The 26991-nt window shown below is 41.3% G+C and overlaps 1 protein-coding gene across 1 annotated transcript in view; it reads right to left on the bottom strand.

Annotated features, from left to right (window-relative positions):
- Positions 1-1062: 1062 nt before the first annotated feature.
- The window catches only part of LOC137257894 (uncharacterized), a 79918-nt gene continuing 53989 nt past the window's right edge, over positions 1063-26991 (bottom strand). Inside the window, exons 6-9 of the mRNA XM_067795396.1 lie at positions 19737-19861; positions 15664-15823; positions 4746-4853; positions 1063-1239 (exon numbers count right to left, since the gene is read on the bottom strand). Of these exons, the coding sequence (XP_067651497.1) occupies positions 4748-4853; positions 15664-15823; positions 19737-19861 (391 nt within the window). The 3' untranslated portion in view covers positions 1063-1239; positions 4746-4747. The remainder of the gene's footprint in view (positions 1240-4745; positions 4854-15663; positions 15824-19736; positions 19862-26991) is intronic.

Genomic DNA, 26991 nt, shown 5'->3' with positions numbered 1-26991 from the left:
GCTTTGTTTATTATCATACCATGTACGTCTGGCTATAACTACTATTATACCATATATATGTATGTCTAGCTTTATTTACTATTATACCATGTGTGTCTGGATGGAATTACTATTAATACCATCTATGTCTGGCTGGAACTACTATTATACCATATATGTCTAGCTTTGTTTATTATCATACCATGTACGTCTGGCTATAACTACTATTATACCATATATATGTATGTCTAGCTTTATTTACTATTATACCATGTGTGTCTGGATGGAATTACTATTAATACCATCTATGTCTGGCTGGAACTACTATTATACCATATATGTCTAGCTTTGTTTATTATCATACCATGTACGTCTGGCTATAACTACTATTATACCATATATATGTATGTCTAGCTTTATTTACTATTATACCATGTGTGTCTGGATGGAATTACTATTAATACCATCTATGTCTGGCTGGAACTACTATTATACCATATATGTCTAGCTTTGTTTATTATCATACCATGTACGTCTGGCTATAACTACTATTATACCATATATATGTATGTCTAGCTTTATTTACTATTATACCATGTGTGTCTGGATGGAATTACTATTAATACCATCTATGTCTGGCTGGAACTACTATTATACCATATATGTCTAGCTTTGTTTATTATCATACCATGTACGTCTGGCTATAACTACTATTATACCATATATATGTATGTCTAGCTTTATTTACTATTATACCATGTGTGTCTGGATGGAATTACTATTAATACCATCTATGTCTGGCTGGAACTACTATTATACCATATATGTCTGGCTGGAACTACTATTATACCATGTATGTTTGGCTGAACTACTATTATACCATGTTTGTCTGACTGGAACTACTGATTCCATAAATTTATGTCTTGCTGAAACTACCATTTTATCATGCATGTCTGACTGGAACTACTGCTATCACATACATGTGTGGTAGGTACATGTTAGGTACTCTAAAGCTGTCGTGGAGATCAAGCCGATTCGTTTGGAACATTCCAACAAAATGAAGATAGACGAACATGATATGGATATGCTTTTAACATTTATTGCTCTTGAATGTGTTTGTGCGTTTGTATGTGTTCGCATGCGTGCATGCGTTAGTTTGACTGCGTCTACGTCTTTGTGTCTCTTCACGTGTGTGTATGTACACGTATGGAAGAAGAAATGTCCCGAAGCTTGCCAGTGGTCCTGTCTGTGAATCATCTTCTGCATGTAAAAACAATACAAAGTACAATACAAATATAATACACAAGCGATAATCCTTGTATCATGTAAATATTGTTCGCCACTATAGTGTCAGCAGCTGTTACAGCGTATATTACAACAGTAGCCCGTACCTTAATATACTCTTGAAACAAAGAAACGTGAAGTATTCGCCCGAGCAATAGTCTTCCGATTTGTGCAAAAAATGATTCCGGGTGTTAGTGGGATGTGAAATGGGATTATTATAATCGCCAAAACATAGACAACAGTGCATATTTGGTGGAAATACCAGAAAACTGTCACTTGCAAAACACACACTCACTAAATGTACACTCAGTGACAATAGAAACTATATCACATTATTGAGGCTGACAAAAGATACAGAGAAAATCATTGTGGCAGGTGGAAGACAAATAATTGAGGACATGGGAAATCAATGTCAGTGACACCGCGACACACCTGTAGAGTGAGATCACCACTGGCATCGATACCGGCTCTAACACGGTGTCAAACAAATGAGGTCAGACGTCTGGTCACGTGAGGTGGTATCCTGTGCCATCCCTTTCTCAAAGTTCACTGGGCCAAACGTCTCAACCGCCTGCACGCAGAAATGTGCCGTCGATGCAGTCAGGTCAGTTCAGGAGGTATCTGCTCTCGTCAGTAAATAGACTCTGCGCGGACAACCTTGAACGATACGTACCCATCTCACACGTCGACGTCGGAAAAGGCGCCTCAGTGCTATACCACGGCAGGGTCTGTAGACTCGGATTCAGTGCTGGTGAAGTCTTCGGTTGATACGACGACCCAGCGCAGACGATGCTGATGATGTCACAGTGAGGAATCAGTTGCAGGGTACGCAACGCAAGGACTGACCTACAGCTGGAGTCGTGACCTGAGGTTTGCCACTGATCGACTTGTTTTGTGTCCTGTTTGTTGTCGGCAGTCCTGTGACCAGGGTGCGGGTAGCGCCAACCTGGATCGGACCAACTGCCCTTTTTCACGTTTTCATTTTCACCTGCTTTTATACCGAATATTTGTCACGTGTGTCGTGTGCACATGTGTACAAAACTAGCTTGAATAACTTCACTTTTCTGGGTTCTTGCTTTACACATGCATCGCTGTTTAACAGAGTCAGGTTTGCTGCGTTTGATGTTTGTGGCCATAAATACTCAAAACACAAAGTCCAAACACAAATTTAAACAGTTTGGCATCATGTTTCTTTTGCCCGAGTGTATGTGTGCTGTAATCCGAACCCCAGTCGTATATAAAGGAAAGGGTATTTGTGTGAGCGAAAGTAACCACGAGAACATGTGCCTCGGATCAATGACATGTAGAGGAGCAACGTCACCAAATTCAGACAGGCCGCTGCCTTGCGTTTAGGCATCATTTCCACAGCTATGAGCGGCAAGGGTCCACCTATAACCGACCTAGATCCGGCAGAGATGATGCTAGAAGGCGCATATACAAACTTTGGGTAAGTGGCATTTACAAGCTGGTATGAGAAGGACAGCAGCTGTTATGGAATGAAAACTTTCGTCATAGCGCTTTTTCTTTTCGTGCATCCAGTTTTTTGTGGTGAAAGTGTGAGGATGTGTGCTCACATTTTCCACAACTCCAAGACCAGCCTGATCCATTTTCGGTGTCATATATGAGGTGGTCCTAAATGACAGGGTTACAAGTTAATGGCTGCACCTGGTCTACTGGACCTACTCACACTCTTTTTAAATAGGCTTGTTCAAACTGACCAACATGCACTGTTGTCATTCCAGAATTACTTTTTTGGTCCAAAATCAGAAAAATATCGCTCTACATTTCATTTTAGAAGAGTAAATTGCATCATACCTTCATCTAAGCCACGTGTTATATTTTATATACACTGTCATCAACAGGGTTTTTATTTCCTAACTATATGCGTCTATTTTTGTATGTACACTGAACTGCAAAAACACGTCACTCACGTTTTGAAACTGGTAATCAGTGTAATTTAAACACATGAAAATAGCATAATAATTGTCGGAAAGATTTCAAAATTGATGTCCAAAAGTAAATAAATGTAAATGGATGAGACGTTGTGTGAAGACCACAGGAAGATGCGCCCAGTCTCGGAGATACGCCAAAGAGTGTTAGATGCATTTGTCAGTTTTGGTCGCCCATCATTGAGCCTCGTCTGAATCTAGTCCCACAAGTGTTTTACCGGGTTTAAGTATGGACTGAGGGCAGGCCATTGAAGAGTTTGTATGCCGTGTTGATGGAGAAAGTCTCTAGTTGCTCTGGCAGTAGAGACACGCACGTTGTCCTGCTGGAAGACGTGGTTTCCATGACGACCAAAACGTGGCCCGACGAAGGGTCTCAGCACTTGATCAATGTAGCGGGCAGATGTTACACCATTTCCTCTACCAGGACCAATATTCTGGAACACCATAGTAGTTTGTGATTGTAAGCAACAACATCCCACACCATTATGCTCGGACCTCTCCACGAGTCTCTTTCCAGGACACAATCACCCGCACAACGCTCGCCACACTCTCACGCTGCCATCAGCAGGCCGTCGTCGTCAGACTACAGCCCGCCACTTGCGGTGACGCCAATTCCGATGATGTGTGGTCCGCTGGAGACGAGATCGACGATGTCGAACAGTCAGGATCGGATACTCGGTAAGGCCTGTGGTATCTGACGTTTCTCTGTCTCAAACACCTCTGCAGCGTGTCGGCGCTGATTGGTCTCTGGTGATCGCCAATGGTTGTCCGTGCAGTTTCCGTTGCCGCAGAGAAACGATTTTGCAGGTGATGATTTGCCTCCAAGTTGTCACAGGCACGTATCCACTGCAACGACGGTCGGTCATGCTTCCCGGGGCTTTACGCGTTGCTGTAGGCGGTATATTGCTCGAAGATGAACAAAAAAATTATTTGCAACATGTCTTGCAGTCTGGCCAGCATTCAGGCTTCCTAGAGCTCTGTCGCTACCATCGAACAATGAATGATTTGGTGCATGTTCGGTGGCTCGTCTTATAGCGATGACACCTCTGGATGCACGTGCATCGTTATTTTCATGAAATACGCGCAATAACCTCGTCCCATCACTACTTTAGTATCTGCAATTTGATGACATGTGTTTTGCATTAAATCTAGAACCTGAAACCTGAAAATTTTCTTTAACACTGGCTACGAATCAGGTCCAGCTAATATACGAAAAGTGAAAAAATAAGTAAAATTAAGATGAAACATATCTAGCAAACATTTTGGTAGAGTTTCGCTTCTTTTGCGGTTCAGTATATGTATACATAGCAAATGATGATGGATTGTAATCCGTAAATATTCAACATAATACTGTATTGAAATCTATAGGAATTTAAGGGTTTCAGCTTATGAGTGTGTGTCAATGAACGTTTAGTATATATCAGTATTTCACACTACCTATCTTACATGCCTGATCCTGTTTGTGAAGCGACAATGGTGTGTTGTCCAACTGTGCGGAAATCTAAATGTGTAGGTGTGTTTAGTGAAGGATACCTTCAGTTCGTGAAGTCTCTGAGGAAAGCGATAGATGGACAGTCTGCAGACGCAAAGTTTACGATGTTTTTAACTGTGCCATTCAGGGGGTCTACGAACTCCACAAGCCTGTAAAAATAAATGGTAGTTTATTATTATTATTGAGTAATGAGACAAAAGTGCTGAAGGTCACAGAGTTTGGCATTGCTACAAAATGCCTTGGTCACACCCTATCTAGTCTACGTAGTTGCAAAAAAGGGCAGTGTCAGGTGTCGGGAATAAGGTTTAAGAGCACTTCCAATATTTTTCCATAAGGTAAGACAAACCTCAGCGATCCCATTGATTAGGAAGTAGCGTCCCAAATGTACAGTGAGATGACACAATGTGTTTGCAAAGAGTGTCCTGCTGTAGTTATGTAATGTTCAAGTTGCTGACCCTGATGAAGCCGGACCCACGGCACATGATACCCAATGTAGAAAAAAAGAGTTTGACTTAGAGCAACGTGTTTGCTTCAAATATTAGGCTTTAAGACACTGTAAAGTAGTATCTAGATAGACATCATACCATTCTACTGACATAAGCACAATCCAAGGTACACATGTGTTTAACTTGTTTTAGACACCCCCGAACAGGGACCTGAGACTAGAGAGACTAGAGGTATCTGCCCTTGCGCCACTGGCAGCATTTAAAACTGCTCTTGAATAGTTCTGTACACATTTGTTTCACTGACCTGCATAATAGCATTCAAAGTGTGCCAAAAGGGGGACTTGGATCTTGTTACCTTCACTGGTGATCACCAACATGGACCTGTTGTTAGTTTTCAAAACTTGAAATTCCACTTAGTGAAGTGACAGTTTGTGACAGTTGAGTAGCTAAACAAGCGGGAATTACCTCCCTTTGTTATCATTTGTAACAGCATTGTTCTTGGTTAAACAGAGACATGGTTATTATCACATTAGAAGGTTGTAATATCTGAACTAATTATGGTTATGATATCATTACAGACAATCGACAAACAGGTCGGGGTTGTGGTAAACACTACAAGTGACCACGGACACGTCTGTCAACATCAAAGGTGAAGTGATCAGATTACTTGCTTCCTACAGACCACCACCCTCAAAGGAAAACAAACTCACTAATGACATGCTCATAACTGAAAAATCTGAGCTTCTTGAAACAACAGCTGTTGCACATGGTCATCTCCTTATTGTGGAAGACTTCAATATTCATGTGGATGCATGTCAGGTATCTCTCTTAATCATAGCGGACATACATTAGATCAGGTAATTACCAGACACACTGATGACTTCACTTCAGTAAAGTATGTATTTCATCATCAAATCTCAGACCATTTCTTAATTGATGCATCAATTGCTCTGGGCAAACCTGGGTCAGTCCAGTAAACCTTTACCTACCGAAAGACTCGAAAGATGCTCAAGGTGACAAGTAACAATGTCAGGTATCACCTAAGAAGTACAAAGAAAAACTCTGTGTCTAAAATCATCGAAACTAACAGAAGCAACAGCAAAGACTCTTCGAACTACTAAATCAATTGCTTAAAGGTAATGCAGAACCCAAGTTTCCTAAAAACGATAATTCCACAACACTCGGAAGTAATTTAGACAAGACAAGATACACAGGATACGGAACCTACTTTTTAATCACAATTGTTGCAGTTCAGGTGTTGACGAGGACGTCGACAACGTTTTGAAAGTCATAAAGAGTGCTGATTCCAAATCGTCGGCTCTTGCTGTTCCCACCTGGTTGTTCAAGTCTCTGATTGTTCACACGGCTTCGGCATTGTGGAATATATATTTAACACGTTGCTCTCCCTCAGTCATGTTCTCCTTATGTTCAAACATAGTATAGTCACGCCTATACTCGGAAAAAATGGATCTGATCCCAACCAAGTTAAAACCTTTCGACCAGTGTCAAACTTGTCGTTCCTAAATGTCTAGAGAAAGTCGTATCTCCAACACCACTTGGAGATTAATCAGCTCTGAGAGTCCTTCCAGTCAGCATACAAACCATCCCATAGCACAGAAACAGCCCTTGTTGGAGTTAACAATGACATTATGGTAAATATGGGTTAACAAAAAGTCACAGCTCTGGCTCTTCTTGTTTTATCAAGTGCCTTTGACACTACTGACCACAAGACTACTTCACAGACTCTTATCGGCATCACTGGCACCGGCCTCATGTGGACGCACTCCTATCCCTCTGACCGGACCCAGTCGATTACAATTCACGATGCCTACTCTCAAAAATCAACTCTGTTGTTTGATGTGTCACAAGGTTCAGTTTTGGAACCGTTTCTTTTCACAATTTACGTCTTACCTGTTGGGGACATAATTCGAAAACTTTTTTCTGGATTTCCGCCTCTATGCAGATGACATTCAACTCTATGTCAGTTTCAAATCATTTGAAATGCTATGCAACATCTCAAACCTGGAACAGTGCGTTCAGGACATTCGAATGTAAATGGTATCTAACTTCCCCATGTCAAATAATGACAAAGAAAAATTTCATCTAATAGGACCCGAACGCCAGTTCCGAAAGCTAGAATCTGACTCCATGTGTCTTCATATTAGTGATGCTGAGGATTTGCCCTCTCACAGTGCACGCACTCTGGGAGTAATTCTTGATTCCACCATGTACATGGACGCCAATGTTGTCTCTGTCAGCAACGCTTGCAACAACAGCACTTTCAGCATAGGTAGAGTATGCCACTATCTTAACATTCAAACCGTTGATGCTTTGAGTAGTAACTTCAAAACCTGACTATTCCAACTCACAGTACGTCAACATCTCATCCAAATCAATTCAGAAACTTCAATGACTTCAGTAGTCAGCGGCGCGATGCAACCGGAGTATCTCCCGTTGTTCCTGCTATGAGCATATCTCTCCTGTGCTTCAATTACTTCAATGGCTTCCCATCTCTGAAAGCATCAATTTCAAACTCCACGCCCTCACTCACGACTGTCTCTACATTACAAACTTTCAACCCTATCTCAAAGAACTTATCTCTCCATGCTCACCTCAGCGGAATCTCAGATCCTCCGGTGACGCTGTCTTGATTCAACCAAAATCACTGAATGGACTTTTCGAACACGCCTTCTCTTTCGTCAACCCACAAGTGTGGAATTCGCTTCCAAAACATACACCCACTAAAGACGCCTTTAATTCACAGCTTGAGACTTACCTATTTCGTTCTGTGTACCAGTAGATAATCATTTTTTGTTTAATGTATATATGTTACAGTTTTATCACTGAACTAGCGCCACTTAGCATCTGTAAGGTGGGCATTAGGCTCTTTACAAATGCATTATCATTATTTTTACAGGTTAAGATAGAAATGAAGCAGAGAGGGTTCGGGTGATCCTGGCACAGTCAGGCCGGTAAGGCTCGTCATCAGCTCAGGGCCCTCGCCCCTCTACACGCAGCCCAGACAGCGAATGGGACTTCTCCCAGAAAACACTGCCTAGTCGAACCCACCAAGGACTTTCCGGGGAATATGGAGGCTCCTCAACACTGCAGCCTTCTGCAAATTGTCAAGAGGGCTGTGCTCCCGGTGGAGAATCCAGGCACTCTTCTGACCTGCGCCAAGAGTTCATTTCAAAAGCGAGATCCGCATATTTATCATGCTTTTCCTGAATCTTGCCGATCACATTGCTGTCAAAAGGGACAGAAAATTCACTGATATAAATAATTTCATTGGCTTTATCAAAAAGGACAAGATCAGGTTTGTTGGCAGGAATTTTTCTGAGGCTGTATATTGGCCTATTCCAGAGAAGTTTAAAACTGTCGTGCTCTAAGACGCCCTGGCGATGACAAGGGAAAACTTTACACATGTGCTGCCCTGCTCCATTTCAGACTCATGTGTGAGGCCACTGTTTAATTTACTGATGCGAAATAACATCTACTGCATTTACTCTCACTTACAGGGAAAATCGATAGTTTTACATCACTTATATACCTATTACAATGTATAGGTCCCACGGATGATGGAGTACTTTATATGTGTATATTTAACTTTCTCATTTATTGTTTTGCTTTCGTCCTTCAACAGTTTGTTGGACTTTATGTTTGTTTATGAATCCATCCAGGTGATAACCATGAATACACCCCATTTTTTGTTTCAGTTACGTCGCCGACAGCCTTCTTTTTACCTTTTTATTTCACCAGAAGGCTGCTTCTCCACTGTCCATATGTAGAAAGTTTTCGTGCCACCCGTATTTGACTACCCGCCAAAACACGTGCGTTCCAAGCTTGCGACGTGTCATACTTTCATGTCACCATCCGTCTATGTCGGACGTGCATAACATTTTTTGATGTTATAATCTTGATATTGCACAGGTAAGCACCCTGTCTATATATATTCTGTCTACATATATATAATTACTGCCAGTGGTTTGTATGTATGTATGTGCTTGCGTGCGTGTGCATATCATATATATAGTGATAACATATTTTCTTGGGTCATTAATAAATGGCGACTGCGTAATATAAACATTCTCTCGCACATCACTTACTAAACTGAAGTACTGGCATAGTACGTAAGGCCGTGTGTGAATGATTAATCGTTGTGATTTCATATCTACAATATACCGAATCATCAACTTCATATTTTTCTGACTGATCCCTAATGTGAGACGTCATGTCAGTTGTAAATATCCAGGATGAAGCGCTAATGCCTGATGTTATGTATATCTTATCAATTATACAATTATAGTGTAATTATTATATTCCAAACTTATAACTATAATTTCATTGTTTAAAGTCTATGTATTCGTGTTATATATATTCGACTACTGATGATTTGGATTCACTTGTTGGTGATTTTACGGACATCCTTGTGAGTGTATGTGATGGGTTTATTCCAAAAACTAGATCACTACGGTTAGAAATGGGGACAAACCACGGATGAATTTCCAATACACGTAGACAACAAAAAGCATATCCGTAAACACAGAGTTGATAAGAGACGTAATTTACCCTCTGACATGGAAAACACTGAACTTTTTAGCAAAATACTTCTTTCTCTGAATGTTCGCAAAGTGACCGGCCTTGGTAGTATTGGCAATAAATTCCTACGCTTACAGCCAAAGTGCTGTCTTACCCGTCACTTAAGCTTCCGTAATACTCATTCATTAGGAGGACAGAGTTAATGAATGTAGCAGTAGCAGACCATTTTCTGTCACATGTTTATCTAGAATATACTTTTAAATGCGTCTTATTTTCTTAAAAAGACAATGGTATTATAATAAATTATGATGGTGTTTCTGGTAATTTAACAATTTATCAATTATTAGATCTATGTGTATAACTTCATTTCAAATGCCATCGATTATGATGGTATTTCTGGTAATTTAACAATTTATCAATTATTAGATCTATGTGTATAACTTCATTTCAAATGCCATCGATAAAGGTAAAGAAGTAACAGCTGTCTTCTGTGATGCAAGCAAGGCCTTTGATAAATCGTGGGATAAGAGACTTCTATACAAATTATAAACACCTGGAATAAATGTTTGATTACTTGATTGGTTTGATAGCTTCATGAAAGAGTTCCGAGGGTATCGAGGGTATCGAAGGTATCGAGGGTATCGAAGGTATCGAGGGTATCGAAGGACAATGAGGTGAACTCTTTTGGTAGGTCACTCCTCTCCCTGTGCCGGGTTATGGGTCTTCACATGCTCAACGGTAGATCAGGAGGAGACAAGTGTGGTAACTTCACTTTTATTTCACACACTGGCAAGAGTGTGATAGACTATGTCTTAGCCTCTACCAGTCTGTACAACAATGTGTCTGATTTCAACATACTGGCTATTGCAGAGTCTGATCACCTGCCACTAACATGTACTCTCACCATAGCCTCACAGGTGTCTTCATACAGCACTGGTCAACAACTCAGATCATGGAACAGACTCACCTGGAAACCTCACTTGAGCCAGTCCTACATTGACTCCATTGGTAGTGAATTAAGTAACGTGCATGAGGCATTTGTGAATAATCTCGAAAATAATGACACTGATGCTGCTGTTAATAATTTGTGCAGTGTTATCTGTGAGTGCGCTATTACATGTGGTATGAAACCAGGCACAAGGGGCGAGAGAAAGTCACTTAGACAGCCCCCATGGTGGGATCAGGAATGTGAGATTCTCAAAAGTGAGAAAAATAAGTGTTTAGACAAGTTTAGAATATCTGGTTCTGACATTGATTTAGATAATTATACACTTTCTAGAAACATGTTTAAGAATGCATGCAAAGGAAAGAAGGATAGATATAACAATGTGGACAAAGCGGATGTGATGGAAGTGTTTAGGAAGGGAGGTGTGACTACACAGGAGTTGTGGAAATACATTAAACGTTATAACAGACAAGGAAAGTCGGGCAGTGAATCAATCACACCTGATGAGTGGTATGAACATTTTTCAGCTTTACTCAACAGCAATAATTTTGAAACTGACACAGACTTTAGTGATTATGTACATAAATTTGTCAGTGATTATGAGCATGATGAGGAGCACTCAGACTTTAGTGCTAATACTGAAAGTGTTCGAGACAAAACTGTGACTGTTGAGGAAATCTGTTCAGTGATTTATAATCTGCCAAATGGAAAGGCCCCGGGTCCCGATGGAATTTTGAATGAACATTTGAAAGCTGTTTGTCATGTACTTATGCCATATATCCACATGTTGTTTAATAAGATACTAGATGTCGGTGTGTACCCATCACAATGGGCAGAAGCAATAATATTCCCTATCCATAAGAAGGGAGAAAAAGCAGAACCGAATAATTATAGGGGAATCTCCTTGTTGTCGGTTATAGGAAAAGCCTTTACCAAAATATTGAATAACAGACTTGTTAACTGGTGTGAAAATGAAGCGAAGCTGTACGAGGAACAAGCTGGCTACAGACATGGTTATAGCACTGTTGACAATATATTTATTCTGCAATCACTCATTCAGAAATATTTGTCTAAGTCAAGAGGACGCTGCTATTGTTTATTCATAGACTTTTCAAAGGCTTTCGATAGCGTTCAGCATCACCTCATGAAATATGTTTTACTACAGCGAGGTGTGAAAGGTAAATTTTTCACAGTTATCTCATCTATGTACAGCCAGCTTAAGTCATGTGTGGTCGTTAATAAGTTTTCACTGTCTGAGTACTTTGATTGCACGGTGGGCACCAGGCAGGGATGTATGATTAGTCCCCTTTTATTCACTCTTTTTATGAATGAGCTAGTAGATACTGATAGACTTGATGACTGCACGGGTATATTTGTAAATGAGCAGGCAGATAACATCTCTTTGTTAATGTTTGCAGATGACATTGCCAGTGTTGGACACTCCGTTAGAAGACTGCAGCATCAAATAGACACCCTAAGTAGATTTTGTAGTCAATATGGGATGAAGGTAAACTTGCATAAGACCAAGGTTATGGTGTTTAGAAGGGGTGGTGTAGTGACAACAAAGGAACAGTGGTACTATAATGGTTCGCCATTAGAAACAGTGTCAGCTTATAAGTGTCTTGGTGTGTTCTTTACCCCTAAACTCTCATGGGGCTTAGCAAGGAATACCCTAGCACAACAAGGAGAAAAGGCACTTTACGTCTTGTTTGGCTTTTTAAAAAGGGCAAGGATTAACATTAAAGAATCTCTGTTTTTATTTGACAGGATGGTTTCTCCAATCTTGTGCTATGCCTCAAGTGTCTGGGGTTTTGAAAGCGTAAAGGCGATAGAAAATGTTCAATGTAAGTTTCTCAGGAAACTTCTCTATGTTAACTCTAACACTCCAGCAGCAGCCTTGTATGGGGAGCTGGGAAGGTATCCATTACATGTCACCACTATGTTCAACTACATTAAATACTGGCTTAAGATCTTGTATATGCCCAGCAACAGATATCCTAAGGCTTGTTACTTGATGTTGCATCAGTTGGATGAGGCTGGAAGACCCACATGGGCCTCAAGAATTAAACATCTATTGAATATGTTAGGTTTTGGAGTTGTATGGTTGGAGCAAGGTGTTGGAGATTCCTATCTTTTCCTTAGAAATGTCAAAGAAAGGCTGCAGGATTGTTGGAGGCAAATATGGGCACTGTCTGTGAGTGAAACCAGTAAACTCACAAATTATTCCCTCATTAAATCGCTGTTAGAACCTGAAAGGTATTTGTATGATATTAAAAGTAGAAGTTTACGAATTGCTCTTAGCAGATTTAGATGTGGTAATCACAAACTAGCAGTTGAGACAGGGCGATGGGGAGGAATTTCGAGAGAAGAGAGAGTTTGTAAATATTGTTATGATAATCTGAATGTTATGGTCGTTGAGGACGAAGTTCACTTTATAACTTCATGTCACTTGTATAATAATTTGAGAAATAAGTTTTTGCCAAGCATTAGCACAAGTAGCCTTTGCAATGTTGACAAATTTGTAAAACTAATGAAAGATAGCTCTGTGTGTGAACATTTATCCTTGTACATCATGAAATGTCTCCTGAAAAGACAAGCCTATCTCAGTGTGTAAAGACAAAATTATTTAAAGGGAATTTATGAGCGCTTCATTTACTATCATCAGATCTCAATGATCACTGTAAACTGTACTGCCAATATGGTTTGATCTGTATTACTTGATGCTATAACCATATACTAGGAGCACTCCACTCGCTTTCATTGTATATATTATTGTTAATGTTTGACTTGAATGTTTAATGATGGATATGTATTTTTGGAAAAAATGCTTAATGTTGTTGAGGATGAAGCTCACCTTATAATTCTATGTTACTTACATAAATAAATAAGTTTTTGCCAAGCATTAGAATAAGTAGTAATCTTCACAAATTTTGTGAAAGTAATGAGAGACAGCTCTGTGTGTGAACAGTTATTTTTGTATATTATGAAATGTCTCCTGAAAAGACAAGCTTATTGCAGTGTGTAAAGACAAAATTATTTAAAGGGAGTTTATGGGCGCTTCATTCACTATCATCACAATTTCTATGATCACTGTATACTGCACTGCCAATATGGTTTGATCTGTATTACTTGATGGCGTAACCATATACTATGAGCACTTCACTCGCTATCATTGTATATATTATTGATAATGTTCGACTTGACTATTTATTGATGGATATGTATTTTTGAAAAAATGCTTATGTGTGAATCACATGTACTCTGGGCTGGAGGCCTATAATACTGCAATAAAATCTTGAATCTTGAATCTTGAATCTTGAAAGAGTTCCGAAAGTAGTTATAAACGGTTACAATTCCAAGTATACGAATAGATCTGTATTAGCTGGTGTCCCCCAAAGATCTGTGCTTGGGCCGTTAATATTTCTTGTCTATATAATGACCCTGTAGAAAATATAGTTTGCAATATGAGACTCTGAATTCTAGACTATATACTTTTACATGAGACTCTTAGCACAGACTTATCAGAGAGACACATTATATAGTTTTCAACTCCAACAAGGACTTATTGATACTATAATTACTTATACTGTGCGAAGATGTTATAATTTCGGTAAACAAACATTTTTCAACCGTTTTATTTTTTTCTTTTGTTTTGTTTTTGTTTTGGGTTTTGGGTTTTGTTGTTTTTTGGGTTTTTTTGTTTGTTTGTTTTGTTTTTTTTGTTTTTTTTTGGTTTTTTTGGGGGGTTTTTTTTGGGGGGGTTGTTTTGTTTTGTTTTGGTTTTGGTTTTTTTTAATAAAGGTGTAAACGATAGAATTACCCACATTCTGTAATAACCAAACCTGGGTAAAACCTGGGTAAAAGAGTAAATTTCTGAAATTTGACACTCGGTTTTGCTTTCCAGCATCATCTAATTGTTTAACATTATATAGCATTGGTCTGGATATCTAGAACAATTCATATGTTTTATCCAGTATCTTATACCCCTTATCTGTGTTGAAACATACATCGTGTGGCGCCCTGTATCATCAAGCATTGCCTTATTGGATGCGAATTTGCCAACCTGCAAGAAACGTTTTAAATACTGAGTGTGGACTTTTTCGATAACTCGATAACTTTAAAGTATCTTGTCCCCCATATTTCAGACCAAAAACTGATGAACCTTTGCTATCAAATATTAAATATGAAAAGTATAGGACTAAAACACATCTGCTGATGTGATAAAGTTACAGATTTAACAGATTTAACTGAAGAATGTATATGTTTTAGCAAATTGACCATTTTCTTATGACAATCCTTTAGTGGTAATTTAGGTAATAACTTCTTTCTGTCTGCATAGTCAGAGGGATTGTTAAAGTAAATACATACACAGTAAAACGTGTGGTTGACACAAATATTTAGAGATCAATGCTTCTAGAGTGAATATATTGTCGATGATAGAGTATAAATTTACTCTACTATTGAGAAGCCATTTTGAGCTTCGGATATTAAGTCGTTCATTTCTATCCCAGCGCCCTAAGACTGATTTAATATTCTCCCCATGACGTTCAATATAGAAACCCCCCTATAACAGGAGATGCTCTACTGAAGACGCGGATTTAGAAATGATTTCTCAATTGACAATACGATTGCCAGTTATATTCGGGGTTAGGATTAGAGTTAGGGTTAGAGTTAGTCTGATCCTGTCACGTTTGTGTCATCCCTTTGCCGCTGCAACACTATCATTACATTTCTGGTGAAGGGTTTCTCAAATTTGTGTCATCCCTTTGCCGCTGCAACAGTATCATTACATTTCTGGTGAAGGGTTTCTCAAATTTGTGTCATCCCTTCACGACTGTAACAGCATTTTTCCTTCAGTGCATTAGGAACTATGGTCAATCTCAAAGAAAGGATTTTGATGGTACACCAACCTTTTCCTCTTACCCCGTTTGTGGCGTATTTATTGGTCCCATTCATCCTTCAATCTTGTATACCATGACTACATCTAGCATACGACTTGGAGGCAATCAAAGCAAGAACATGATTTACCCCTCCTCTTTGTACACTATGGCTACATCGCCAGTGCATGGATCCACCTTCAAATCGGAGATGGGTCTGCCTTGATCCTCGATGAGTAGCTTGTAGCATCCAGCCGCCATGTTCTTCACGACAACTCTTCCTCTATCGTCACCAAAATACAGTTTCGTGTCTGCAAAACAGTATTACTTTTCAAACATTTGATATATGTCATACAGTTATACATGCAATGTTTCCAGGCACAGATCTCAGCTTTCCTGAGCTAACTGGCATTGATTAAATAAAGTTTAATAGCTTGAAAAACTATGTGATGCTATTTCTTTGAGTGAGATTTTTGAAGTTGGGAAGTACAATATAGAGCAACCTTCCAAATCAAGCGCCAAAACTCCTCCATCAACTCATTCTAGGCAAATTTAGTCTCAGTATGATTCGTTACAATCCTACACTGAGTCTAACAAACCCGAGTAGGAGGTCGCGTCAGGTAACCTTTGAGAGACCAGTGACTGTTTAGTCAAACGCGACACGGCTGAACGGTCCTAGCCAGTGGCTACTGTTTGGGGTTTGTGGGACTAACAGAATTCCCCAGTCACTGATACTGATCCCTCAGCAAAAGAAAATCCGCATAAAAAAACAAAACATTGACCTACAGCATATACGCTTGGTGCTTTCTGCTGGCATGGTTACAAGATGACATCCTTGAAAGTTGACAAAAACGCTATTTTCTACGACTGTTAATTTACTTTTGACAGTGTTGTAGTGTGCTCAATGTGCATCACCCGAAAACGGTCGTACCAAAAATAGCATTCGGAATAATTCGGGAACAAACTGTTTCAAGTTAAAGGTTCCAAATGTACGTGTGAAGGTCCACTTTTGCGATTTAATGTTCCAACATGGCCCGAAGCTGTGTTCTGAATGATCAATCTCAAAGGTTACCTGAGGCGACCTCCTACTATGGTTTGTTTGACTCAGTAGAGGAGTGTGATGATAAACACGAAGGCCAAGTTTACTTGGATGCCATCCATCGAGACAAAATTACTTCATTCCTTCCGCTTATCATGCTCTCTTCCACCAGGCCAAATCTACTGCATACATTCGACTGCAGAAGTATCTTATTACTTGTGCACCATTGACTTCCACGCCTCTCCTTTGTCAAACTCTCTGGCTTCACCAGCTTACTGCCTAGTCAGTCATGTCAACTATGTTTCCTCAGTTGTTTCCAGTACATTTGTTACATTTCCTCTTTTTCGCCGACGTGTTTGACAATATTTCATGTCATTCAAAATCAACGAATCAGTTGCTTTACTGCATGTTCCAACATCGCCTTTTAAGTGCCAAAAAAGAACACAGAAGGTTGCATTTACCTTAGAGTATAAATCTACACGTTTAAGTTTATATATGGGTATCAAATTATAGTATAGGGTGTTCTCATACTTTTTGTTTGTGGTATATATACATACGAGAATCTGCATGGAAATGTCGCACTCATGAATAAAAGAAGTTCTTAGAAAAGCCATATTTATAGATGTCAACTTCTTTATTGTAACGTTTTGGAGCGTATGCTTGCTCCTTCATTTGGTGAACGACATCCTGTACATAAATCTGGCTTTTCTTATGCTTTCACTTCTAAATACCCTTCAAAGATTTAAAAGAATTTGTTATCAGTAATGTTTGTGTTTTATGTTATGTAGATCACGTGACATGTTTACACAAGAGAGGATGAACGTACAAAGATACCGCCATCAAGGTGGACATAAGAAGATTACCACAGAGACGCCAGCAAAGTGATGATGTGATGGTAGGGCTGGATGTTCTCGCGGAGAGGCCAATGGTAGGGCTAGATGTAGTAACAGAGAAGCCAATGGTAGGGCTAGATGTACTCACGGAAAATCCAATAGTAGGGCTGAATGTAGTAACAGAGAAGCCAATGGTAGGGCTAGATGTACTGACAGAGACGCCAGCTAACTGCAGGTGAAGCCAATGGTAGGGCTGGACGTTCTCACGGAGAAGGCAATGGTAGGGCTAGATGTAGTAACACAGAAGCCAATGGTAGGGCTGGATGTACTAACAGAGAGGCCAGCTAAGTGCAGGTGTGACGGTAGGGCTAGATGTAGTAACAGAGAAGCCAGTGGTAGGGCTGGACGTTCTCACGGAGAAGCCAATGGTAGGGCTGGATGTACTAACAGAGAGGCCAATGGTAGGGCTAGATGTAGTAACAGAGAAACCAGCTAAGTGCAGGTGTGATGGTAGGGCTAGATGTAGTAACAGAGAAGCCAGTGGTAGGGCTGGACGTTCTCATGGAGAAGCCAATGGTAAAGTTGGATTGGAGGTAGTAAGAGAGATACCAATGGTAGGACTAAATGATCTAACAGAGAAGCCAGCTAAGTGCAGGTGTGGTGATAGGGCTAGATGTAGTAACAGAGAAGCCAATGGTAGGGCTGGATGTTCTTACGGAGAGGCCAATGGTAGGGCTGGATGTTCTTATTAGAGAGGTCAGTGGTAGGGCTGGATGTTCTCGCGAAGAGGCCAATGGTAGGGCTAGATGTAGTAACAGAGAAGCCAGCTAAGTGCAGGTGTGGTGATAGGGCTAGATGTAGTAACAGAGAAGCCAATGGTAGGGCTGGATGTTCTCACGGAGAGGCCAATGGTAGGGCTAGATGTTCTCACGGAGAGGTCAATGGTAGGGCTAGATGTTCTCACGGAGAGGCCAATGGTAGGGCTAGATGTAGTAACAGAGAAGCAAACTAAGTGCAGGTGTGATGGTAGGGCTAGATGTAGTAACAAAGAAGACAGTGGTAGGGCTGGATGTTCTCACGGAGAAGCCAATGGTAGGGCTGGATGTAGTAACAGAGAAGCCAATGGTAGTGCTGGATGTAGTAACAGAGAAGCCAGCTAAGTGCAGGTGTGATGGTAGGGCTAGATGTAGTAACAAAGAAGACAGTGGTAGGGCTGGACGTTCTCACGGAGAAGCCAATGGTAGGGCTGGATGTAGTAACAGAGAAGCCAATGGTAGTGCTGGATGTAGTAACAGAGAAGCCAGCTAAGTGCAGGTGTGATGGTAGGGCTAGATGTAGTAACAGAGAAGCCAGTGGTAGGGCTGGATGTTCTCACAGAGACGCCAGTGGTAGGGCTGGATATTCTTATAGAGAGGTCAGTGGTAGGGCTGGATGTTCTCGCGGAGAGGCCAATGGTAGGGCTAGATGTAGTAACAAAGAAGCCAATGGTAGGGCTAGATGTACTAACAGAGAAGCTACCTAAGTGAAGAGGTGTGATGGTAGGGCTGGATGTAGTAACAGAGAACCCAGTGGTAGGGCTGGATGTTCTCACGGAGAGGCCAATGGTAGGGCTGGATGTAGTAACAGAGAAGCCAATGGTAGGGCTGGATGTACTAACAGAGAAGCCAATGGTAGTGCTGGATGTAGTTACAGAGAAGCTAGCTAAATGAAGCTGTGATGGTAGGGCTAGATGTAGTAACAGAGAAGCCAATGGTAGGGCTGGATGTAATAACAGAGAAGCCAATGGTTGGGCTGGATGTTCTCACGGAGAGGCCAATGGTAGGGCTGGATGTAGTAACAGAGAAGCCAATGGTAGGGCTGGATGTACTAACAGAGAAGCCAATGGTAGGGCTGGATGTAGTTACAGAGAAGCTAGCTAAATGAAGCTGTGATGGTAGGGCTAGATGTAGTAACAGAGAAGCCAATGGTAGGGCTGGATGTTCTCACGGAGAGGTTAAAGGTAGGGCTGAATGTAGTAACAGAGAAGCCTATGGTAGGGCTAGATGTTGTAACAGAGAAGCCAGTTAAGTGCAGGCGTGATGGTAGGGCTAGATGTACTCACAGAGAGCTGTACTTACCACTAACAATAATTCAGAGAGGAACACTTCCATCTATCCGCTAGTCCATGTCTGCTTGTCCTATTCTGAGTTAAATTGAATGTTTGACCTTAGCAACATGTCGATAGACTGTCTCAAGTGAAGTAAATCAATGTTTTTTGGATAGGCACAATCAATAGGATTCACCGACTTATCGATTTCTGTGGGCGTGATGTGTTTTTTCTGGTTCGGTTTATATGCATAAAATTTTACTCACAGTTTACATTGAAATCCAGCGCAGTGATCATGAAGTATGGGTAGTCGAAAAACACTGAGGATATTCCGCCCGGCACAGTTTCGATTGAAAAGATATTAATTCCCGATGCTACTAAAACAGAATCGCTGAAATTTCAACATAATTATTTGATCATTAATTGGATCAATTAGTTTAATAATTCAACATAATAGCATAGAGCTTTAGATAGAGAATATCATTCGAAATGGTTTGATTTAACATAACAGCACAGAGCTAGAAGAATCTCACCAGTATCATTTTGATTCAGCATAAAAACGTACAGCTAAAAACGAGAAAATTCCATCCGTGCAAGTTTGAGTCAATAAAAGATACGTAGAGCTGGCACATAGAGAATTTTATCAGTTAAAAAAATCCCTGGGGCTAGTAATTGGAGAATCTCAGCCGTACATATACAGGAAAAAATAATTAGGAATATATGAAAATTTTGAAAGTATGAAAAAGTATTTATATATTCGGTGACACAACCATAAAAATACCAATATCACAACTTACATTGTCCAGTATATTTCAATTAACAAAGAAAGACGTTGGCCGAAGAAAAAGGAAATCTCATCGGTACTGTTTGATTTAGCATAGGAGCATAGATGATTTCATTGGTACTGTTTGAGCATAAAAGTGTAGATGACTGTTCCTGGTTGCACAACAATACGACGTTGATTTTGATGGCGCTGACCCCAGAGTGTTTTTAAGAACTGTCACAACTCCTTCAGGAGCATCTCCAAGAAAGAGGTCGATAATAAGGACAGAACCATGTCTGGGTCCAAGCAGTCGGGGCTTCCCCATGTCTTTGAAAAGTCAAGAATGTGTCTTTCGAAATACTGCCCAACCTACTACCCAAGTAATCTGATAAAGGTTTGGAATCAGTGGGAACCCATTGTCTTTTAGTTTGATGACATTACTATTATCATCTATGAAGAGACAGGGGCCGTCATCCACGGTGACGTTGACTCCCTGCCGACTGGTGTATGCATCCATGCCCACCTGTACATACACGAAGCAAACATGGTATTGGTGTTGTTGGGTCCACTGGAGTTTGATGCCTTTCACGACGTTGATGTTATCCACATGTCGTTCAGCAAGGCAGACTTGGATGATCAGCGTGGATTCCACCTGCAGATTTTGCAGGATGTTGTTCACACTGTCGAATTCTGACACAAACTGCAACATCGCGTCTGATGCCACAGGTTTGCTAGATGGGATATGGGCTATTTCACTTGGTTGTGCGCTGATGACAACACTACGTCTTTACCTTTACGTTGTGACATAAGCCATGATCAGCATGCCGCTGTTCACAGCTTTCATGAGGTAGTGATCTTTGTTTTCTGTGAACACATGGGGAGAGCCTAGAACGACGTCAAGGTTCCAGTCGATTCAAGAGGGTATGACCACCCATCGGTTGCCATTGGTGAAGACGAAAATGTAAGGTGTGTTTCGAGCCAGACCGTCTTCTCGACGTCGTCCAGATCGAACAGTTTGCCACTGAAGGTTAGGACCACCACCTACGTGTTACTGTTGTAGCGGACGAGATTGTACTGTTTTTAAGAGACCTGTAGTCTCAACATCTTCTAAATCTCCCAGGTTACCCCCAACACCACTGCTAGATCCATTGCTCCCTTCGAAGCGTTTGTAAATGTTGTTTTGGAGTGACATGCTGTGGAACATCAATCTGAACGTCCCCGTGTGAATGTTGAAGGATATTGTGATCTTTACGGAGGGACAGTGAAAAGTAATGGAACCCTAAGTTCAAACAGCGAGGTGACCGCCCAGGGTGTGTCCAACCAGCTGTTCAGCCAGGGCATGCGCGCATACCATCAGCCGGATGAGATCCAAAAGTTACTGGTGATCAAGCAAGACGGAAATCAATGCAACCACCAAGGACCTTGGTCTTGCCTGCGTGACACTTGGAGAGTACTTAAACAACCAAGTACGCACTGTGGTTGGATGTGGAATCCACAGACAACGACTGGTTACACAGCAATGAGCGTCACATCAACAACGGCAGTGAGATCACCACCCAAATCACCAAGAAGACACAAACTGCTTGTCAATTAAATTTATATTTGTACGTGATCATGGATGCGGACCAAAATATACAATGTGGACGATTCATGCAAGCCACCTATTAATATCAAACTCACCTGGGATCTGCTTTGCGCCATCGTGTGCAGTCAGATGGGAAAACGACTTTCATGCTAGACCTGTAGGAAGGATACTATCAGGACATGGTGGATGGCATCATCATTCTCTGCCCAACGTTACAGGTGAACAAGATATACACGGAGGAAGCGTACGTGATGACAAACCCAAATCTGCACAGGATGGATACCAGAACATGTCTTCATGACTCGATGGGTCCTAGGACATGTCTTCATGAGTGGATGGATCCCAGAACATGTCTGCAGGACTGGGTGGATCCCAGATCATGTCTGCAGGATTGGATGGATCCCAGAACATGTCTACAGGACTGGATGGGTACCAGAACATGTCTGCAGGACTGGTTGGCCGCGTATTACAGTAAATTGACAGGGGAGTTGATGCTGTTCATTCTAGACAACCTATTAGACATTTGACTTAGGATAGGTATACAAAATGTTAGACATTTGACTTAGGATAGGTATACAAAATGTTAGACATTTGACTTCACATGTGAATATAATTATGTAGGTTTGAAAAATGTTTTTCTCACATTGACATACCAATCATGACGACTGCGATGGTGATAAAACGTGGATTGGTGGGTTATTCTCACATGAGGAAGCAAAACCTCCCACTGTCAAGTTCGAGCTAAAAAACTTCACATATAATTGAACAATTTGAAAAGTATCAAATACCAAATGACGATAAAATGACACTTGTAAAATTGCAGATGGACGGCAACACAAGAATCCTTGGAAAGTTTTAACCGTAGAGGCTCAAAATGGACAAAATCCATACCATCTACCTAGAGGTAGCGAACTGTGTACCGTTAAAAGGTGGACCATACCTACACTTGCCCTCCCACAAAACCCAATTACTAGTAAAAAAAGGCATCATAAACATTAAAAACAACGATCACTGCCTAGGATGGATGCTGAATCTAAAGTGACAAATAGACGTTCGAGCTATACTGCCAATGATGGGCTGAACTTGGACGTAATTGACGCACCTGCACCCGTCTCTCAAATAATGAAGGTGGAAAAGCAAAACCTTTTAGCCATCAACGTTTTCAGTCACAGAGGCGATGATCGTGCACTAAATTAGCTCAAGATCCAATGAATCCACCATTTCTCATTACGAGTATGACCACGCCGAGACCATGAGGGAAATACTAGGATGCCAAACCTTAGGTAATTATCATGACCTGTACTTGAGAAAGGACGTGCTCCTGTTGGCTGACATGTTCAAAACCTTCAGAAAAACATGTTTGAAACAATACCATCTCAACGCCGCATGGTACTACACCAGTCCCGGTCTTTCATGGGATGCACTGCTGAAGAACACAGATGTCCTGACCTGTTCATTGCGAAAGACATACATGATGTTATTCACATGGTCCCTAAATGGTGCGTGGAAGCCAACAACAAATACGTGAAAGCCTACAATGCGATTAAACCCAACAGTCATCTCCTCTATCTTTACACCAACAAACTGTACAACCTGTTCAAAATGGATTTGGCGTATCCTGAAGTCTTGCACCACGCACACAACAGCTATCTGATGGCTCCAAAATGGTTGACGCTGAACCGAGACTGCACTATCAGCATTACTCAGAAGCACAAAGATGTTTCAGGAGGAAAAGCTCGGAAAAGACCAAGTACATGGTGCATTATCACAACTTGTAGTTGTACCTGTGGCAAGGTATGAAGCAGACCTGCATCCTTCGGATGCTGAAAACTAATCAACATTCCTGGACAGAACCTTACATTCAATTGAACACCAAGCTCGACTTTTCAAACTCATGAAGAATTCAGTGTTTGGCAAAACCATGGAAGAATGGTGCACGTCAAACTCATGCAATTGCACCAGGGAGACAAACTTCAGAAAATGATCCCGAGTCCAGCCATCAACTGAAACGCTGATCTGATGGCGCTCGACATGAACAAAAGCCACATCAAGCTCAACCAACCCGATTGTAAGGGGATGAGCAACCTTGACATGTCCAAACATTTCATTATGATTTCTACTACACCTGACTCAAACCCCAGTATGGCTAGAGATGTTGTACACGGACACCAATTTCTTGCTGTTGAGTCTATGGTCTGAAGATGTGTATCAGGACATGGGGAAACAGTGACTACCCGTGACTACCCTCCAGACCATGTACTACATATCCAAGTCAACAAAAAGGTCCTCGGCAAAATGAACGACGAATGCGCTCGTACCACGGTCACCGAGACCATGATCAGCTTGAAACCACAGGTGTATTCCATCAAGAAATCTTTCGAAATTCGAAAGGCGAAAGGCTTGAAAAAGCATGTGGTGAAAAAATACATGAGAAACCTGTCCAATTTAAAGAATTCCTGTTCAGGACCAAAATGTTCAGGCACCAAAGGAGCCTGTAAAGAAGCAACGCACACAACATATATGGACTGACGATCAATAGGACCTCATTGTCTCCTCTAGACACAAAACGATGGATCGCCATTGATGGCATTACCCAGTATGGGTACGGATATCATTCGTCTTAGAGACCGTTGCCACTCCTTGGGATTTTCCAAGACTCCCAACAGAGGAAACTCTATACATAGCAACGGTTTCTAAGACGAATGATACCTATTAAAGTGTTTACTCTAATACATAATATCATGCAGACAATGTATTACAGTCTGCGCGAATACTGGAAAGGCGCGGGAGCAATCCCGAAACTCACCAAAGCCACCTGTGTCTCCAAGGATACTGGCAAAGCTTGGCAAGCCATCTGTCACGACGACCTGCCACCTACCCGTTAACATCCCGATAAGAAAGTTCGACATTGCCGTACCCAGTCATATCCATCAAGTCGACCTCCTGTTTCTCCCACACTGACAGGATGAGAAACAAAACATACAACTACGCCCTGACTGGGCGTCGCCAGTAGCTATAAGGAAGCCGAACCACTCACGAGCAAAGATTCTAGTCAAATCGCCAAGGCTTTAGAATGGATTTACAAATGCAGTCACTTGACTTGACCAACAGAATTACAAGTCGATCCCAGTTCATGTGAACCATGTCGCAGCTGTTAGACAAGCATAATGTCCAAGGGAGGAGCTATTATTAAACGATTCAACACGACTTTAACCAAGCATTTGTTCGGATATCAGTATGCTCGAGAGATGGTCAACACCGAAAACCGATCAACTGAATGGTACGCTTACCGTATGTGGTGTCTGCGATCAATAACGAAGTCACTCGACACTTCGATACATGACCCATCGAAGTCATTCTAATGAAATTCGTGACGACCGAATCGGCGTGGCAAAGAATAAAACACGGGGGACAATCGTCGTGCCACAGACCCCGTATGGTCCATGAAAACATACCACGTCAACCGAGTGGACATCAAAGATGGCAAACAGACTTTGTTATAAAGGATTCATCCGAGAAGAATTACAAATTCAGCCTGTATGATAGTTGAGGTCTTCAGGGCACTGTATTGTTACTACGTTTCATGGATGCATTAATCGATAATAGCCATTCAAAATACAGACACTTTCTTCCTAGATTGTACCCCATGCGCTTTTTGTTTGTTTTTTGTGTGTGTGTGGTTTTGGTTTTTTTTGTTTGTTTGTTTGCTTGCTTTTGTTGTTTTCGGATTTCTTTTGAGAGAGAGAGATTGTACACAGAAAATGTTATCCATATTGGTTTGATTCAACATATTCGTTTAATTCACAGTTGAGCTAGTAGGTAGAAACCGGTTATGGATAGTGCCTGTCTGCGGTCCCGAAAGCGGGTAATAAATACACTCTTCACAAAAAGGAAAAACAACGCAAATGCCATTGTTAGTAGAATATATATCAGTAGTTTTAGAGCAATCATTTCATGTAATAAAAGTGAAAATGGTGACTGCTCAAGACTGACATATATTTGTGCACTGAAACAGCTTGTATGGGGGGTGGGGTATATAGCGTGGCTCCATTAAACTATGTGCAGGAGGTGGGGTATATTTAGTGACTGCACTCAAACAGGTTGTACAGGGGGTGCGGTGTACTTAGCGAACTCACCGAAACAGGTTGTACAGGAGGTGGGGAATATGTAGTGACTGCACTGAAACAGGTCGTACAGGAGGTGGGGTATCTTTAGTGACTGCACTGAAACAGGTTGTACAGAGGGTGGGGTATATTTAGTGACTGCACTCAAACAGGTTGTACAGGGGGAGCGGCATACTTAGCGAACTCACTGAAACAGGTTGTACAGGAGGTGGGGTATCTTTAGTGACTGCACTGAAACAGGTTGTACAGAGGGTGGGGTATATTTAGTGACTGCACCGAAACAGGTCGTACAGGTGGTGGGGCATATTTAGTGATTGCACTGAAACAGGTCGTACAGGAAGTGGGGTATATTTAGTGACTGCACTGAAACAGGTTGTACAGGAGGTGGGATAATTTTAGTGACTGCACTGAAACAGGTTGTACAGGGGGTGGGATATATTTAGTGACTGCGGTGAAACAGGTCGTACAGGTGGTGGGGCATATTTAGTGATTGCACTGAAACAGGTCGTACAGAGGGTGGGGAATATTTAGTGATTCCACTGAAACAGGTCGTACAGGTGGTGGGGCACACTTACCGAACTCACTGAAACAGGTTGTACAGGAGGTGGGGTAATTTTAGTGACTGCACTGAAACAGGTCGTAGAGGAGGTGGGCATACTTAGCGAACTTCCTGAAACAGGTCGTACAGGAGGTGGGGAATATGTAGTGACTGCACTGAAACAGGTTGTACAGGGGGTGGGGTATATTTAGTGACTGCACTGAAACAGGTCGTACAGGTGGTGGGGCATTTTTAGTGATTGCACTGAAACAGGTCGTACAGGAAGCGGGATATATTTAGTGACTGCACTGAAACAGGTTGTACAGGAGGTGGGGTATATTTAGTGACTGCACTGAAACAGGTTGTACAGGAGGTGGGGTATATTTAGTGACTGCACTGAAACAGGTTGTACAGGAGGTGGGGTATATTTAGTGACTGCACTGAAACAGGTTGTACAGGAGGTGGGGTATCTTTAGTGACTGCACTGAAACAGGTTGTACAGAGGGTGGGG

Source organism: Haliotis asinina, chromosome 1 (assembly GCF_037392515.1).
Source record: "Haliotis asinina isolate JCU_RB_2024 chromosome 1, JCU_Hal_asi_v2, whole genome shotgun sequence".
NCBI classification, from domain to species: Eukaryota; Metazoa; Mollusca; class Gastropoda; order Lepetellida; family Haliotidae; genus Haliotis; species Haliotis asinina.
Note: the sequence above shows the minus strand (reverse complement) of the source record. Positions and strands in the feature narration are given on the sequence as shown.